This window comes from Lissotriton helveticus, chromosome 3_2, assembly GCF_964261635.1.
Source record: "Lissotriton helveticus chromosome 3_2, aLisHel1.1, whole genome shotgun sequence".
NCBI classification, from domain to species: Eukaryota; Metazoa; Chordata; class Amphibia; order Caudata; family Salamandridae; genus Lissotriton; species Lissotriton helveticus.
This window is the reverse complement of record NC_136062.1, coordinates 464785939-464803748: the sequence shown is the minus strand read 5'-3', so window position 1 is coordinate 464803748 and position 17810 is coordinate 464785939. Positions and strand designations below refer to the sequence as shown.

The window sequence follows — 17810 nt, the reverse complement described above, 5'->3', positions numbered from 1 at the left end:
ACATCTTTTCATCCTCAATCCTGCCCTCATACTTCCCCTTCCTTTCATCCTCCCACTCTGCCTTTCATCCTACTACTCTGCTCTTCATCTAGTTCATCTTATGCACTTTTTGTGTCTCCTGTGGTCTTCTCCAATGCGGATCTTTTGGTGCCTCGAGGACTTTTGTTGTTGTTTGAGGAGCAAAACCCTGGGAGGTGCGTCTGTGTCTAATCAAAATTTCACCTTCTTACAGAAAGAATAAAGAGTGAAGGCTTTTCAAACTAGAATATATCACGGTGCAGGGTCTGTGACAAACCAAATTTACCACTCTTGAAAGATGCTTATTATTCTTTTACCCATAGCACTTCTGAGAAGATTCTAGGACATCCACCCAGAGACAGACACACCTTGTGACTGGTGAGGATAAAGGTGTCATCCTTGGGACTGAGAGCTGATTGGAGGATGCTCAGCCTCTTCTGGGTATATAAAGGACTGGTCCAGAAGGAAGAAACATTGTCCTCTGGTGACCTGAGCACTGCCCCAGAACCCGAGGATGGACAGCAGAGGATGGGCCCTGGTCGCGGTGTGCCTGGTGAGCACCTGCTGGTGCTTACCTGTACAGGTGAGAGCCTCTTTAGTAATAGTACATAGAGCTGAGTGCAGGTGCAGGTGAGAGCTACAGTGACAGTGTTATATATGGTTCTGTGGAGGTGTAGACTATCAGGTGTGCATCACTGAAAGTACACCTCTGCAGGTGAGAGCTGCAGTAACAGTGTTGTATATGGTTTCATGCAGTTGTATACTTGTGGTGTGTACATCACTGTAATTAGACCTGTGCGGGTGAGAGCCGTAGTAACAGCGTTATATATGGTCTAATCCCGTCTACTGCCTCCTTCAAAATAGAAGTAAAACATTTCTGATGAACAAGTTCCTGCCCTAAGATAACACCTTGTGTTTATTTATTGTATTCCTGCGTGCTATATTGATGACCACCTTTAGAGGTCAAGCTTATTACTTGTTTATCCTCAATGTTTATTTCTTCCTTCATATATGTGACTAGTTTCTGTTAGCACAATTCTACCCTACCTTCCCTTCATGTATAGCACTCTGATGATCTCTAAGGTCTTGTTCACGCATTACAAAACTTTATAATTAAATAAATACATGTATGGTTCTGTGTAGGTGTAGACAGTCAGGTGTGCATCACTGTAAGTTCACCTGTGCAGGTGAGAGCTGCAGTAACAGTGCTATATATGGTTCTGTGAAGTAGTAGACTCTCAGGTGAGTTTCTTTGTAAGTATATCTGTGCAGATAAGACCCCCTTTAACAATGGTATGTAGAGCTGAATACCGACACAGTTGAGAACTGCAGTAATAGGGCTATATATAGTTCTGTGTAAGTGTAAACCCTCGGATGTTCATCACTGTTAGTACATCTGTGCAGGAGAGAGTCGCATTAACAGTGGTATATATGGCTCTGTGTAGGAGTAGACTGTCAGTTGTCAATCACTGTAAGTACACCTGTGTAGGGGAGAGCGGCCGTCATAGGGTTAGATAGACCTATGTCCACATAAAGCCTCTTTGATGTACCGCCCCTGACTGTGAGGGCATCTGCAGAGCACAGAACAGCAGTAACCATAATACATAGGTCTGCATTGCAGCTGTACAAGAGAGTATATGAGTGACAGTATCTCACAGCCCTGTGTACTTGTAACACCTCTCAGATGTGCTTCACAAAGAATGCGCCTGCACAGGAGAGTATATCAGTGACAGTATTAAACACCTCTGTGTACATGTACAGTCCTGCGGTGTCCCCGGGCTGCCCTCCTCCTCTTCCTTGCCGTCTCTGCAATTCCTTGGAAAAACTGCGTGTGCGCATTTCTCACACGAAATGCACAAGCATGCGCAGTTTTCCTAAGGATTTGTAGAGACGGCATGGAAGAGGAGGAGCGCAGCCCAGGGACACCGCAGGACTGGTAAGTGGTTTTAATTTAATTGTTTTAAGTAGTCTAATTACTTGTTTAATGGGGGTTGTAGGCAGAGCTGGCCAACACTGCTACACTGGGGAGTGTGTGGAGATTTGCCTACTCCGAGTTTTCTGAGGACGCTGAGTAGGAAAATCTCTGCACACTCTGCGGGTGGAGCGGAGGCCTCCGCCCGGGGTTAGCACGCGTCAGTTAACATTCGGCCAAATATAAAACCGTGCTCACTACGCAACTGGAGTCAAGCTATCCTGGCTGATGACGGCTGATAGCCAGAAACCGCTCCTAGGATGCTTGATTCCGGTTTACAGGGAAGACATGGCTTGGCATTTCGGGCTGGACTGTTCTCATGAGGTACAGGGTCTAGACTGGTTTGCATATGGCCATGTCTGAACTGGGATGGCGTGGTGAGCAAAAGACCGATGGATTAAACCCAGATCTGTGACTGGGGGTGAATGTTTTGCCAATGTGCAACATTCAGTCCATCATCTTGTGTGTTTTGCTGTTTTTAGGTCTATCATTCGAGACCTCTCGTATATACTTTAGTATATACATACTATATTATACACTTATATGTGTAAGTACTTTATGGGCTCTGGAGATCAGTCCTAGGACTTGCCTCAATTTAACTGTCTTGAAGAAAAACGACCAGGAGAGGTCAGTAAAATACCAAAATTGCTTTCTGCTAAGGGACTTTCTTTTTTTCAATTTTTCTGGCAACTGCCTCTATTTAATTTTCTTGCTAGAAAAAGACCAGCAGAGGTCAGTAAAATACCAGAATCACTTCAGCATTCTCTAGATTCCAGTTCATAGAAATTGTCTTCCATGAGCACCTGTAGACAATAATATTTTTTGCACATCTTGTATTTTCAGTGATATGACCACCGAAGGTCCTGATTTTATATTAAAACAGAGATTTGAACTATACCATTTCCCGCTGAAAGACAATATTTCTCTCCATGTGTTATCATACGCAGTTTGGTGCTTACTTTCCCTCCCTGTTAAAGAACAGTAGATGTTTCAGCACACAGGCTAATGTGCTGGATATCTAAATACATATAAGGTTCCAAAAGCGAGACCAATTGTATTGCAAATGCTTGTTTTGAAGTGTTACCAATGACCAAATTATTGTCCGTATTTTTTTTAAAAACCTTTTCCCTGTTCAATAAATCACTAGACACGTTCGTCTCTTTGAGCATCTCTTTTTTGTTGCAGTTATTTGGAGACAGGAACACGACCCTGAGCAGGCTTCTTTCTATATGGGATTTATGTATGTAATCATAAAGTTGAGTGTGCAGACAACAAATTTTTTCGGCGCCTGATCTCGGAGTTTCACCTGAATTAATTAATTCGAAGTCAGCATAGTAAACACGAGGAATGTGTCCGGTTTAATAATCAATGCTCATATCTCACTGTATTACATTTGTGGATATTTTAATACCCCTGTCGCGGCTGTGAAGAACCCTGCGAGCTGGCTATTTGTCCAGCAGGGTGGCAATGGTCCCACTCGGCATCATTTCTATCATGGCGAGACACAACACCTTGGTTGCCGCAGGCATACACACTTTTCACGTGCACTGTAGCCCAGGTGGATATGCCTGCACATGTAAGCGTCAACATCACACTGATGGCGATTCCAGGACTGGCCCGTGTTCTGCAAGGATTCGCAGCTGACTGACTGCTGTCCTGGGTGGAGGCCTACAATAAAAGCCGTCCTGTCCGCTCTATGTGCTCTTCATCAAATACCCACTACGGGGCACCGCGGCACTTAATCCTCACCAGGGGTGCTCACTTTGCAGAGTTTCAATCAATCAATCAGGGGGTTTATAAAGCACAATACTCACTCGTGAGAGTCTCAAGGCGCTAGAGGGGGGGAGCAACACTGGATCAGTTGAAGAGTTGGGGAGCGTCTATTGTTCACAGGGAGCTTGTTCCAGGCCTTGGCTGTGATGTAAGAGAAATCTCTCTTGCCTGCTCTGTTCCTACGGATGCGGGGGACATCTGCCAGGGCGAGGTCAGCGGAGCGGAGGCTCCTCTTGGGAACATGGAAGGAGACTCTCTCGTTGAGGTATTTAGGTCCGATGTTGTTGAGGGATTTGTAGGCATGGCTGAGGAGTGGTGAGGAGTTTGATAATTCAAGACCTCTGCCCTTATTCTTCAGCGGCTGGCTGGTAACACCGTCAACGCTCACTAATCACAGAGCGAGTAACAAACAAGAAACAAAACACTCGTTAGAGGGCGTGGGGACCTGCAGCACAGCAGCAGACCATAAGCAAGTGTATGAGCCTGGAAGACTTGGAGGGAGGGACCCAGCGCAACGAGGGGAACCCAGCACAGCAGTCGGCCTGAGGGAGAAAACAAATAAAAACACGAGAGGAAAGGGCATTGTAAAGGAGACAAATAGCATGATTTTCAGCTCTGCTCACAGAAACAGCGTTGCAGCGCTGTTAAGCTGAGAGCAAGAATGCTCTGCAAAATAAAAGGGAACCTTTGCCCAAAATGAGCAGGAAACCAAAGGAAAAAAAGGTAAATAGGGAAACAAACACAAGAAAGAGTAATGATACTGTAGCTAGTCCATGCTGCTGGGATGAATGACAAGGGAAAGGAGGGACAAAGAGGCAGGACTGACGACTAGCAAGCTTTGATTCTTAAAGGACACTGCAACAAACAAATCAGATGGGTTTAAGCACACAAGGGAAGTCTACTAAAGAATATGTCAGGCCGCTCGCTTGCGCTCGACCTATAAAGTTTACAAGAGGCCGTTTGCTATGCGACCTAAAAATGACCCCTCCTGGGCACATGTTCCGGCATAATAGGCCACCACAGCAGGAGTAGAGTAGGACTCTCACCTGTGGCCCCAATGCCTCAGCATCATTTTAAACTCCGCCTCTGAGCAGAGCGCCTAGACACCGAGAGTAAATCTCAGAGGCACAGGACAGGCACAGGAGGGTCTCCCATGAGCATTTGTGAGGGATCGGTCCAGGAGGCCGGGGGCACCGTAAGGAGCGAGCTGTGATTAGAGGTCACCGCACCTGGACAGGTGATCAGTGTCAATCAAATCTGAAGTGACGTTGAAAGTATCATTTCCACCGGGGATTATTTTACAAATCCTACAAGGAGTAAGACTTTGGGAGGGGCGGTTGTAGTGAACCTCCCAGGGCACTTTCCAGGTCCAAGGTTCTCATTCTAGGCCTGCATCAACCCGAGATGTTCTCGTCTCTGATTGGCCCATGTCATTCCTGCATCAAACCGAGCTCATTGCAAGCAGTGGTCTGTGTGGGAGGGTATTTAGTGCAGTGTTTACAAGGATTATGGCTATTGCATGGATTTTGTGGAGTGTGACTGCACGATTTGTGACACTTTGTACCAGGAATTTGTTTTCCCCAAAAAACCTGCGGGTATAAAATGAGTAGGCATGTTTGAATTCTCATTTCTGCACAAAGAGGAGTTTGAACCCACATCAGGATTAGTGCTTCTGAGGGTTCTATTTGAGGTACCTCAGGAGAAATCCATAGATTCTTATGTTATATTATACAGAACTCGGTCCATCTTCGGATCCCCTGTGCTGCTGAAGGCCCATCTGTTCTTGTCACACTTGCTCCGAAACGTTCCCTCATCAGTTGTCAGTATCAAAATAGGTGCATGAACCACAGGCTTCACCCTTGCCACCTGTGCAGCCCCGAGTGTGTGAAACAAGGGGTCAAACCAGGCCAGGAGCCACAGTGTTTCACCACAATATGGGCGCTTGAATATCGATCCGCAGCAATATTGACAGCAAGATATCAGCTGCACAGTATCGACAAGGAAAGTCAACAAGGAGGCATCGGAACAGGAAATCTCCACTCCCCAATATACTCTTACCTTGATGATACTGTGCAAGGGGGTGTCCTGCAGCCCACACCGTTACAGGTGGAGGTTTGTTGTTTCGATATTTTGACATAAAGGTCAACCTATATCTTGTGTCGTCTTTTCAAACATGACTTTAGCGTTCCCTAAAGTTCTAAAATCCTAATACTTGCAATGTAATTTTTCTCTTTTGCAGATTTTCTATGAATTGGAGAAAAATCGTAAGTACATTTTTAATCCGGATATCTTTGAACTTGAGCGTAGCTCCTGTACGTAACTCTTGGGAGGGTGGCGGCTGCATTGTGTACTATCTACTTATTCCCTTTGTGGATCTACAAAGGGAGAGAGAGTAAGATGTGTCAGAGAGTGTGTAAATACCAATAAAAACATTTTAAAAAAAGTGTGCATTGTGCATGAACATAATGCTGCTACGAGTCACAAGGTGTGAGGATGAAAGGAGGAGCATTCACACCACTGGCTGCATACGCAAAATAAAGTTGAACATTGACAACGCCCACAATGAAGCAAAACCCTAAGAACCTTTGACTGGTTCACAAAAATGGAGCGGTTTATTGATCGGACGACTCCATTGTGTATTTGGAACCGGTGTTTGGGAAAGGACTCAACATGTCAAACATTTTCAGAGTATCTGTCCCATAGGTTAGTTGGCATTGCTAATTTTTCCCACTTTGCCACATGTGTCCTGCCACCTGCAGGGCTCTGCGCATTCCACCCCCTCCCTGTGCATGACCATCTTAGCTAGTTGCCAGAAATACACATTTGTGGCTCGATTCACAAAGGTAAAAAACTTAGACCAATAGACTAATGGGCCTATTTACAAGCCCATTGCGCCACCAGTAAATCACTTTCATGTGAGGCACCGGCTGCGCAATTGGCTTGCCCACATTTACAAGGCCACGTAAGGTCACCCTACGTGACCTTTCATGGCCTTATACATATGGGCCTCTTTCACACATTACTCTGCATGAAAGGGGCGTTCCCTGGGTGCTGCTGTCGGTGTTCCCACGCAACATCCACAGGAATCGACACATTCCCAGATTTACAACATTTTGTAAAACTGAGAATGCGTCAGAATCCGACACCTCCCCAGGGGAAGCATAGGGATGGTGCAACAAGGAGAAATACTTTACTTCTCCTTGTTTTTTCACTTTCTATGTGTGCTACGTTCTGCAGAATGCGTAGAAAAAGGAAAATGGCATCAATGCATGTTTTTTTGTGCAGGAAGGTGTACCTTCCTGCACAAAAATAATAATCCCTGCAGCGCAGGCAACCAAGCAAAATGACACAAGGGTGCCTGTGCTGCAGCATGGCAGCCAGCTGGTCACCAGCTCAGGTGAGAGCACAGGGACGCATCGTATTGTTATTAATATGATGCATTTCTATGCTTTGAAAATTACGCATCATGGTGCAGCGAAATGGCTTGCTGTGCTGTATCAATTTCTCATAGAAGAGGCCCTAAAGTTGGGGAACAGCGTTTACATCGCAACTTTTACAACGAAGTACCTTTACGACGCAACCATTACAACGCAAATTTTACAACGACTTGCGCTGGGGGGCGCTCTACGATAGGGAATAGTTTTAATTTACTATCCAACACCTTCCCTACTATCCACGGGGACTGGAGTTGGAATAGTAAATTAAACTATTCACTATCCAGCGCCCCCCAACGCAAGTCGTTGTAATGACTTGCGTTGTAAAACTTGCGTCGTAAAGGCATGCGTTGTAAAAGCATGCGTTGAAATGACGTACATCCCCTAAAGTTATGTCTTTTGATTTCACAAAGATACATTTAGACCAGAAGTTTAAGTTTACTATATTCGGCATTCACAAAGACATGTTACGAGTATTATCTTTACGTCCACACTTGGGAGGAGTTTTCGCATTTGTGGCAGAATCTTTGCACACGTGGTGGAATCTCCACCCCAAGTTTGGAGACTCCACTCCAGGTTCAGAGACTCTACTCTGGGTGTGGGTAGTAAAACCTCTGCACTGCGCCTGAGTGCGGAGATTCCGCCTTGAGTGCAGAAACTCTGCACTGAGTTTGGACATTAAGGGTCATATGTATCAAGCAAATTAGCATTCGCAAAGGCCGAAATTCGCAGAATTTCGGCCTTTGCGAATGCTAATTTGATAAATGGTATGTATGAAACATTTTGGCAGCAAAATAAGGAATCGCAAATTTAGCGATTCCTAAAATGCAATGTATCAAAGAAAAATGAATTCAAAAATGCTCATAAGCATTCGCAAATTACCACCAACTTCTAGTTGGTGGTAAGTTGCAAATTCTATTTAAAAAGCAATTTTTAAAAAATCCAAGTGTTCCATCTGACGCTCATACATGCCCTTAGGGCATGTATGTGCGCCATATGCCCACACATGTCATTTTTAGGGGTGCAGCAGGGTGTTCTTGTAACACCCCTGCACCCTTGAAAATATTCGCAATTTGCGATTAGCAAATTGCTAATCGCAAATTTCCCCTTCATTCCTATGGGCCTCCTGACCCTTAGAAATGAATGGGAAATTTGCGATTAGCAATTTGCTAATCACATTTTAGGAATGTTAAGGAATCGCTAAAAAGAAGCGATTTCCTACATACATACCATTTTGCGATTTCTAAATAGCGATTCCTTAAAAATCGCTATTTAGGAATCGCAAAATGGAACTATGATACATATGGCCCTAAGATACTATTCATAACTTACCTTTATGAATACCAAAAGTTGTTAGACCTTTGGCCTAAGTTTACCTTTGTGATTCGGGCCCCTGGAGTATAGACACAGATGCACATTTAGACTCAGTGAATATTTCTTCTCCTATCACTGCTTTCTGAATCCGCCTCTTCCAGTGCTTGAGCAGCTGATGTGAAGCTGGCAATGTGTCTTCTCTTTCAGACACCCGGCATTCAGAGGAGCCCCTGAGACCAGACATCTTCGAGATCATCACCAAAGCGAACCAAGGTAAGAGAATAGTTTGGGGCCTCTGGGCGCTAGACTTTGTTACATAATATTCAACTGTGACCCTGATCCCAGGCACCTTTGAGATCAAAATAGAAGCAAGATAAGAGCAAACCTCAGTGCCTCTGGGCGCTATACTTTGTTAAATGAAATTCAGTTGGGACCCTGATTCCAGGCGACTTTGAGATCAAAATAGAACCAAGATAAGAGCAAACCTCAGGGCCTCAGGACGCTGCACTGGGTCAAACAGTAGTCAGCTGGAACCCTGAGCCCAGACATCTTCGACATCAGCACCAAAGGGAACTACGGTAAGAGATAACCTCAGGGCATCTTAGCGCTATACTTTGTTAAATGAAATTCAGTTGTGACCCTGATTCCAAGCAGCTTTGAGATCAAAATGGAATCAAGGTAGGAGGAAACCTCTGGGCCTCTGGGCGCTACACTTTGTTGAACAGTACTCAACAGTGACTCTGAGCCCAGACATTTTCAACGTCATCACCATAAGGAACCAAGGTAAGAGAAAGCCTCAGGGCTCCTGGGCTCCACACTCTATTACACAATATTCAGCTGTGACCCTGATCCTAGGTATCTTTGAGATCAAAATGAACCAAGGTGAAAGCAAGCCTCAGGGCCTCTGGGCTCTACACTCTGTTAAACAATAGTCAGCGAAGCCCTGGAACCATGGGGCATATTACCAACAAGTAGCGATAATTATCGCTAAACAGGCTTAGCGACAATTTTTTTATTGCTGCCTATCGCTGGATATGTTAGTGGAGAAAACATGCTATTAGCAACGTTTTTCTCCATTGTGCTAAAATATCCAGCGATAGTGGCGAAATGCGTGAATATCACTGAGAATACAGCGATAATCACGCATTAGTGACGAAATGCTCTTAGTCATGCTATCCACCTCCCATTGGATAACATGGCTAAGAACTGGTCTGAGCAGGCGTTGGTTTTTGGCGATAGCAGGAATATTTCCATCGCTACGCCTGCCTTGCTAATAGGCGTTAGCGACGTTAGCGACTGCTTTCAGTCGCTAACAGGTTGGGTACGCCCACTTTGCATGTCATTAGCAATAAATATCACTGACATGCAAAGCGGGCCCCAACTGCTCGCTATCGCCTAAAAGCTGTCACTAACATCAGTTAGCGACAGCTTGCTAATAGAGCGATAGAATTATCGCCGCTTAGCGGCGGAAAGTGGCCGCTAAACCAGCGATAATTGCCTATCGCCACCCTTGGTAATATGCCCCCAGGTTATTTTCGGGATCATCACCAAACAAAACCAAACTAAGAAGAAACTTTAGTTCTCTGAGCGCTACACTATGTTACAAGACAGTCACTGTGACCCTGAGCTCAGACATCTTTGTCTTCCAGATCATCACCAAAGAGAACCAAGGTAAGAGAAAACCTTAGGTTTATGGTTGTAGGAAAGTGCCCCTTTTTGCATAGGTAACTCCTACTTTTTGCCTATTTTCTGATGCACTTTGAACAAATGTGCACTGGGTCCCTGCAAATCAGGTTCCCAGTGCCTGTGGGCTTTCCCAAAACTGTACCTTTGTTTCCACAATTGGCACACCCCTATTCCACGTATAAATCCCTTGTAAAAGGAACCAAAGGTACCAAGGGCATTGTGACCAGAGTTGGTCTCTAAAGATGGCAGCATGTATTGTGCCAACCTAAGAGACACCTCACCTAACACATAAGCACTGCTATTTCAGACTAGGGGGCATATGTACAAAACAATGAAGGAGCGTGGTGTTAAGAAACATTTACTAACTCCACGTTGTGCCATTCTGAAAATGCAGGGTTGCACTGTATTCACAAAGCTACAGTGCAACCATGCATTTCCCCTACCACTGGTGCTAAATTAAGCTGGCTAGCGCCAATGCAGGCACCCTGGACCATAGTGCAAGGGTGCCTGTCTTGGGGTAAAGATTATCTTGAGGGGAATGATTGTTTATGTGCAGGAGGGTGTCTCTTTGTGCACTTAAACAATCATAAATGGCAATATGTGACTCCTATGTGTGCTGCACTGTGCAGCGCAGATAGAAGTTGCAAATCGTCAATCTTTTAATGATTGCTCATGTGCAGGAAGGGTCACCGTCCTGTACATAAACAATAATTCATGGTGTTTAGCTGTTTATATGTGTGTGAAACAGCAAAAAAGTAGGAAAAATAAAGCATTTCTCCTTGTTTTGCCTTGTTAAGACCAGGTTTTCCCTGGTCTTAATTTTGGCACTACCCATATTTACGCCACCCTTGTATATATCTGGCAGCGGCAAAATCAATGGGTGTTACGGAGGAACACCCACTGCATTGTCCACCCCTTTCAAGCTAAGTATAGTGTAAAATGGTGCCTTATTTACAAGGCGGCGTTAAGCCACTTTGTAAAATAAGGCGAGGCACCGATCGCCAGAGGAACATCATTAAAAGTGAAGTTCCTGTGGCGATTGGGGCTTGTAAATATGATAAGCCAGGGTGCACTAGACCACAAGTGAGGGCATTGCTGTATGAGCAATATGCACCTATAGTGTCTATGTATAGTCTTTGTAGGAACTGGGGTTGCCAGTTCCCCGGGGGAAGCCTGGCACGAGCAGGAAGGCACGCGAAAGCTTAGGTGTTAAGTGACTACACAGCACACACATCCACTGAGACAATAAAATGCACGCAATGACTGACGGCACTCAAGTGAGTTTGAGTAAAAATTAACTAACTTTTATCTAGAGCAGAGTCAGGGTAATCAAAAATCACAGTTTCTCTATTCCATCAGAGCATTTCATTAGAGGGGAGTAAAGGGAGCAGTTCAATAATCAATATAGCATGTCGCAATAAACATTTCATGAAAGAATTAGCATCTCATTACTTCACAATGAACCAAGGTAAACATTTCATTAAGCATTAACTATCAAGGCACCCCGCAAAGGGGAGCCTCTCATTAAGCATGGACAACCAGCTCATCAGGCAAGGATGAGCATATCATGTAGTAAGAGTCCACGTCTCATCAGGCCAGTAACCTGTTCAGTAGGCAAATCAATTTACTTCTCACCAAGCAAGGGTGAACATTTCATTAAACTCCTTAGCAGGAATAAACTGGACATTAGATAGGAGGAACCAGTTCATTTCCCAACAACAAGCCTTCCATATGAACTCAGGCAGGGGAAGAATGAGCATATATAACCTTGTGCCTCAGGACCAGCAAAGCAATAGCACGGTTTAGCCTTCCTGGGAGTCCTGCCTAAGGCAGATTGGAGCAACCAGTCCCCCAACGTGGGGTTAACTCGACTCACTTGGACCCCAAAGGTGTCTTTCGGGGTTCTGGCCCAGTCTCAGGGCAATGAATAATAAAGATAGCAATGCCTCAGTAACACCGTCCCTTAGGGCAGCAGGGGAAACATTTCATTACATAACTAGAGGCCTTCGGGAAACACTGCATTAGGCAGGAGTAGAAATCACTTCCCAGAGTAGGAGTGGAACAGGTCACTGAAAGTAAAACATTTCCTCAATCAGAGGGAACATCTCATTATAAGAGAACAAGCAACCTCTTCCTTATAGAACTGTAGGCACTTCAATCCCCAGGTCCGTAGGTCAGAATCACCATTTCAGTACCTACCCTAAGCAGGCATAAACATCTCATTCAGCAGGAATGACTTTTCAGCACTCAAGAGTAACCCTGTTGGTAGCTAGAAGTTAGAACACTGGGGCAGGAAGAACAGTTAGTTCAGCATAGGAAAACCATCCCAATAGCATGCGGAACATATTTCATTAAAGAGATAAGCGTGTCATTACCCAGCAATAAACATTTCCCAGCTGCAGGGATCAGCAGGTCGTTAGGATAAAACATTTCATTAATCAGAGGTAAGCCTTTCCTTTAACCAGGGTAACATTTCCTTACTTAGCAGTGAACATTTCACCCTGCCAAGAATGAGCAGGTTATCAAACAAGAGCAAAACATTTCCTGCAGCTGGAGTGAACAGCTCAGTATCTGAAGTAAACCCTTCAGTAATCACCTTGCGCAGGGGTAAACACTTCCTCAGGCCAGGTGAACCATCTCCCTAATCAAGAAGAACATCCCATTAGGTAAACATGTCCATTTCTTTATGGAAGGTGACCATACATAAGGCTTAAATGAGTATTTCATTAAAACAAGATAAACACTGCATCAGGCAAGAAGGAGTATCGCAATAGGCCTGAACATTCCATTAAAGATGGGGCCACAATTCATTAGGCAGTAATAACCATGGCATCAAGCTGGGGGGGAGTATCTCATCAGGCAGGGGGAAACGATGCATAAGGCTCAAATCAGAACTTTACCCCAGGCAGGGGTTTAACTTATCTAGCCTCGGGCCTAGAGTGCCCGTAACATTTCCCCCCCAGCAGTACTATCCTTGGGGCCTGCCTAGGGCCAGGGTTGAGCAAACAGGCCCCCAACACGGGGGTAACTACATTAACTCCGGGCCCCCAGCGTGTCTCTCCGGGCTGTAGCCCAGTTCTAGGCCTTGTATGAGGCCAACGGGGCCCAGTCACCAGTTTTCCCCGAGGGGAGGGGCAGTTTCGGGGCCTCCTTTGCACTCCCGGGAGGCCCCGCGTTCACTCCTGTGGCCGCCCTCCTCCCCCTCGGGTTACCTTTAGGGTCTTCGGGCTTCCTTAGCCCCTTGCGGAGGTTCTCGGCCCTTCCGGGGCCCGCACTGGCAGGTGGGGGGGGGGGGGCTCGGACTCTCTCGGAGCTCTCCCCGACGATGACCGGCTGTTCCCGGGCCTTCTGCAGCCTCCACCGCCCGGGAACCAATCAGGCTGCGGCACAGGAGGGACTAGGCCGCAGCGGCCAATGGTGGTGCGACTCCTGGGGGTGCGGCAGCCGTAGCCAATGGCTGCGCGGCACCGGCGAGGGGGCGTGGCCGGTGACGCGCCCGGGCCCCCCCCCCGTCACATGAGGGGCACCAATGCTTCAGAGCCTGTCAGGCCTAGCGTGCCTGACAGGAATTCCGGTGGCCCTCGTCTGACACTGGGGGCGGCCGCAACGTGAGGCTCAGTGGGGGCCAGAGCCTTCCTGGTGATCGTGGCGGCCTCCCCAAGGCTCCGGGGCCCAACGCAAGGTTGGAACACAATCGGGCCAGGCGCGGCCCACAGCAGTTCGACGGCGGCCCTCTTCTGGCACCGGGGGCCGCCGGGGCAGAGGTCGACGAGGTCGGCTCAGCGGTAGGTCGAGCGGCGCTTTAAGGGTGTAGCGCTTTGGACACGTAGGTGGCAAGCAGGCTGGCGCGGATGATTTACGGCCCCTCCAGGTACAGGGGGTCAAGGGGCACAGCGCTCGCAGCAGCTCCCAGGGCTTTCAGGATTAGAGTGCTTCTCACGGGCGCAGTGGGGGAAAAGTTAGCGCCTCGTGGAGGCAGCACTCCGGGCCCCAAACACAGCGCTGGCTTGCTCACAGCAGTTCTTGGGACCACAGCAGGTCTGGGCAGTGCAGTGCTAGCAGGTCAGTAATAGCGCTCAGGAAATTCGTGGCACTTCAAGGGCAGTTACAGCAGTTCAGATGATGCAGGACAGGCCACACGACAGTGGCAGGATAGCAAAGGGGGTACAGGACAGGATTAAGGGGCGCAGGAGTAACACAGCACAGTACCTGGTTGATCCCCAGTGGTCCTGGTTAGCGCAGTTAGACATCTTCTTGGCGCTTGATGGTTCTGGCACCCTTGTGGATAGTTCCTTGTTTCTTGAAGGGGTGTTGAGTTGAGGGCTGCTGACAGGATTCCTCATCAGGTCACTGTAGATGGTCCCTGGGTTCCCCTCCCGCCGGGCCAGATCAGTGGGCTAGTTCAGGGTACCTCACTCTACTTGGAAGGCAGCACCTAAGCCCTGTCACTCCCAGTGGCATAGGCCCCTGACTAGGCCTTACCACCTAAATCTCCTGCGTGGGTCCCCCAGGTCAGTGATGCCCCAACTGACTGGAAAGTTTCCTTCCCTTTATTTATATAGGCCCAGGTCAGGTGACCATCCTCTAAGGTGGCAAAAATAGGCTCCGCCCCTATTCTAGAAGGTGCCAGGAGCTTCCCTACTCTAACTGTGGGCAGGCAAGGCAGGCTGGAATGGCAACAATGTTTGGGGTCCCAGCCAGCTCCTGGCAACTAGAATGCGCCTTAACAAGACCACGCTGCAGTAGCAGGGGTCAGTGGCAGCCATGTTGGGGGCAGAGAGCACCTGCACCTAGCATTGTTTTTAATATTACATAGGGCATCTCAACCTCACAGGGCCTATACAACTTCATCACTATGGTGGGACATCCTGAATTAGGGGAGCGAAATGCGAACATTTTCAGGAAAAAGGGCAACAGTCTTAGACATTGTAAGTGCAGCAAAGCCAAATTGAGTACATGGGCTGGGAATTTGTCATTCTGAACTCCAGAGCGAAGGCTTTACTGAATGCATCAAACTTCTCAGCACAATAAATCCACACGTATGCCTGTGTTGGTTTTATTGTAAAATGTTCTCAGAGGGATCTTAGAGATGCCCCGTGAAAAAGGATCAACTCTCTACTGTGCATCTGCCAGGTCGGCACCAGCCTGCCACACAAAGACGTGTTTCAGGACCCCTTTTGTGCTCTCGTGGATCAGGAACAAAGCCTGCTTGGAGTGGAGGTGCGTCCTACCTACCACAAGCAGGAAAAGCATTCAGGGTGGTGAGCCTCAAAGGCTTCCTGCCCTTTGTTATGCTAGCCAGGGCCTTTTCCAGCCAGTAGAGATGCTCGCCCCCCTGTCGAAGACCCACTTTTGGCAGAAAGTTTAGCCGGATAGTTAGTAGTCAGAAAAAGTATGTCCCCTCCCATTCAGGACCACCCCTTAGGTGTCCTGGATTGGGGCGAACCCCTCTTTAAAAAATCCTCCATCTTGAATGGAGGGTTTGTTACCAATCAGATTAGGGGATTCCTCCTCCCCAAAGTGAGGGGACATGCAAAGCGTGTAGTTGCCCTAAAGGTAAGTAGCTCATTGGATACTCTCCATTAACTGTCAGTGCTAGTAATGCACCTAAATTCAGTACTTAGGTTCACCCCTGAATCTTGAGCCTAAGATTTCTGTGACCTAAGAAGAAGGACAAAGAAGAAGATTGTGTGAAGTCAAGTCTGAAGACGACTACTGATTTAGTCCCAGCCCTACCGGCCTGTGTACCACTTAAAGACTTTCCATAGAAGACGACCCCTGTCCTGCAGCTAGCGACTTGCAGAGAACCGAGATTGCCTGCTATTCAACAAAGACCAGATCTCGCAAGGACAGCTGCCCTGTCCACAAGAAAACAACTAAAAGGTCTGTGGATGCCGCGTGAACAATGAGTCCTACACACACAGCACCCGACGCCCACGGCCCGAGTCTAAGTAGCTCACCTGCCCAGTAAAGTCTCCACAGCGATCCTGATCTCGACTCTATTGGCGGATGTACTCTCATGGACTCCACCAAGATGCCTGCATCCTCATCACGAAGGGTCCTCCTGACTGCGACGGCTCAGTTAAAGAACACCTGACACCTAAAGGCATCCCTGTATCCTCAGCCCCCCCGACCATTAGGAGCAAAACCGATGGTGCCCAGGCATCCATGGACATCTCAACTTACCTGCCCAGCTTTTGGTCACATTCATCCAGGCATTTGGTCCGTGTCCCTTTGTTCCACAGAAATTCCCATTAGCTTGCATTGGGCACCCCTGTGGCACTGGGTGTATGGTAGGTGCTGCCTTGTGCCCCCCCCCTCCCTGTGCTTGCGTTAACCCCTGGGCCCGTTCCCTGAAACCACCTGTACTTATCTGCAATTAGCACCTCCTGTGGGTGCCTTCAGTCTCTATTTACTAACATTGGGCCCAGTGACCTCTGTACCTGGCTGCCCCAGTGCCGCTGGTGACGCAGTACCTACCTTGATCTGATCCTTGCCCAGTGCTGGCCTAAACCTCCAAAGACTGGAAGAGGAAGTTGAGTACTTACCTGTAAATGTGCATACTTGTTTTCCTTTCATAGGATTACTTTGCGTTTCTTCCACACTTAATGCCCATCTATTGCAATTGCTAAGTTCTATTACTGCTGATTTGACATCACAAAGTATTTTCAACATACTGTTCAGGATTGTTACTGTTTTGCAATTGCAATTTACTGTACATAAATAGTATTGCTATTTTAAAACTGGCATTTACCTGCAACTGAGGTCTTTTATTTCTACGAATAAAAGTAACAAAGTATATTTTTTTATACAAAACAATTGGCATTGGATTCATTCATTGAGTGTGTATAATTATTTCTTGCATGTGTTAGTATAAGAAATGCTTAATACAGCTCCCTGATAAGCCTAACTGCTCAACCACACTACCACAAAAGAAACTAATGAATTATCTACTTTAACCTCTGTAAAGCCTCTGGGGATCCACTGGAATCTCTGCACACTTTACCGTACTTTGGAATAGTATATAGAGAGCTAACGTCCTACACTGGGCACTAGACTTTCTTATGTGGTAGTCAACTGTGGCACTAAACCGATACATCCTCAAGATCACCAAAGAGAACCAAGGTAAGAGAAAATTGTAGGGCCTCTGGGCACTACACTCTGTTACAAGATAGTCAGCTGTGCTGCTAGATGTGGCCAACCCTGATTTTTGCCTTCCTCTGCTGTGCTTTTCTGAACTCTTTTTTATTGGCTTTTAGGACTCTGTTTACTTTTCCCCTGCTGACCAGTGGTAAAGTGCTACTGCTCCCTCCCTAAAACATGATAATATTGGCCTACACCTAATTGGCATGCTTAATTTACTTATAAGTCCCTAGTATCTGGTGCTACGTGTACCCAGGGCGTGTACATTAAACTCTACTAAGGGGCAGCAGCACTCGTCATGGTACCCACTAAAGTACCCTTTTTGGAATGTCCCAGGCCTGCCACTTCAGCCTGTAGTATAGATTGAAGCAGCCATTTACACCTGGTCTCAATACATATTCATTGGCTCATATTTTACAAATGTAGTATATCTGGAAACAGATGCCATCTATTTCAAAACATGGAGTGGA

General features: G+C 46.8%; 1 protein-coding gene across 1 annotated transcript in view; it reads left to right on the top strand.

The window, feature by feature from the left end:
- The first annotated feature begins 489 nt into the window (after window positions 1–489).
- The window catches only part of LOC144826170 (embryonic protein UVS.2-like), a 38217-nt gene continuing 20896 nt past the window's right edge, over window positions 490–17810 (top strand). The window contains exons 1-3 of the mRNA XM_078684564.1: window positions 490–601; window positions 6003–6027; window positions 8719–8784. Coding sequence (XP_078540690.1) covers window positions 533–601; window positions 6003–6027; window positions 8719–8784 — 160 coding nt within the window. The 5' untranslated portion in view covers window positions 490–532. The remainder of the gene's footprint in view (window positions 602–6002; window positions 6028–8718; window positions 8785–17810) is intronic.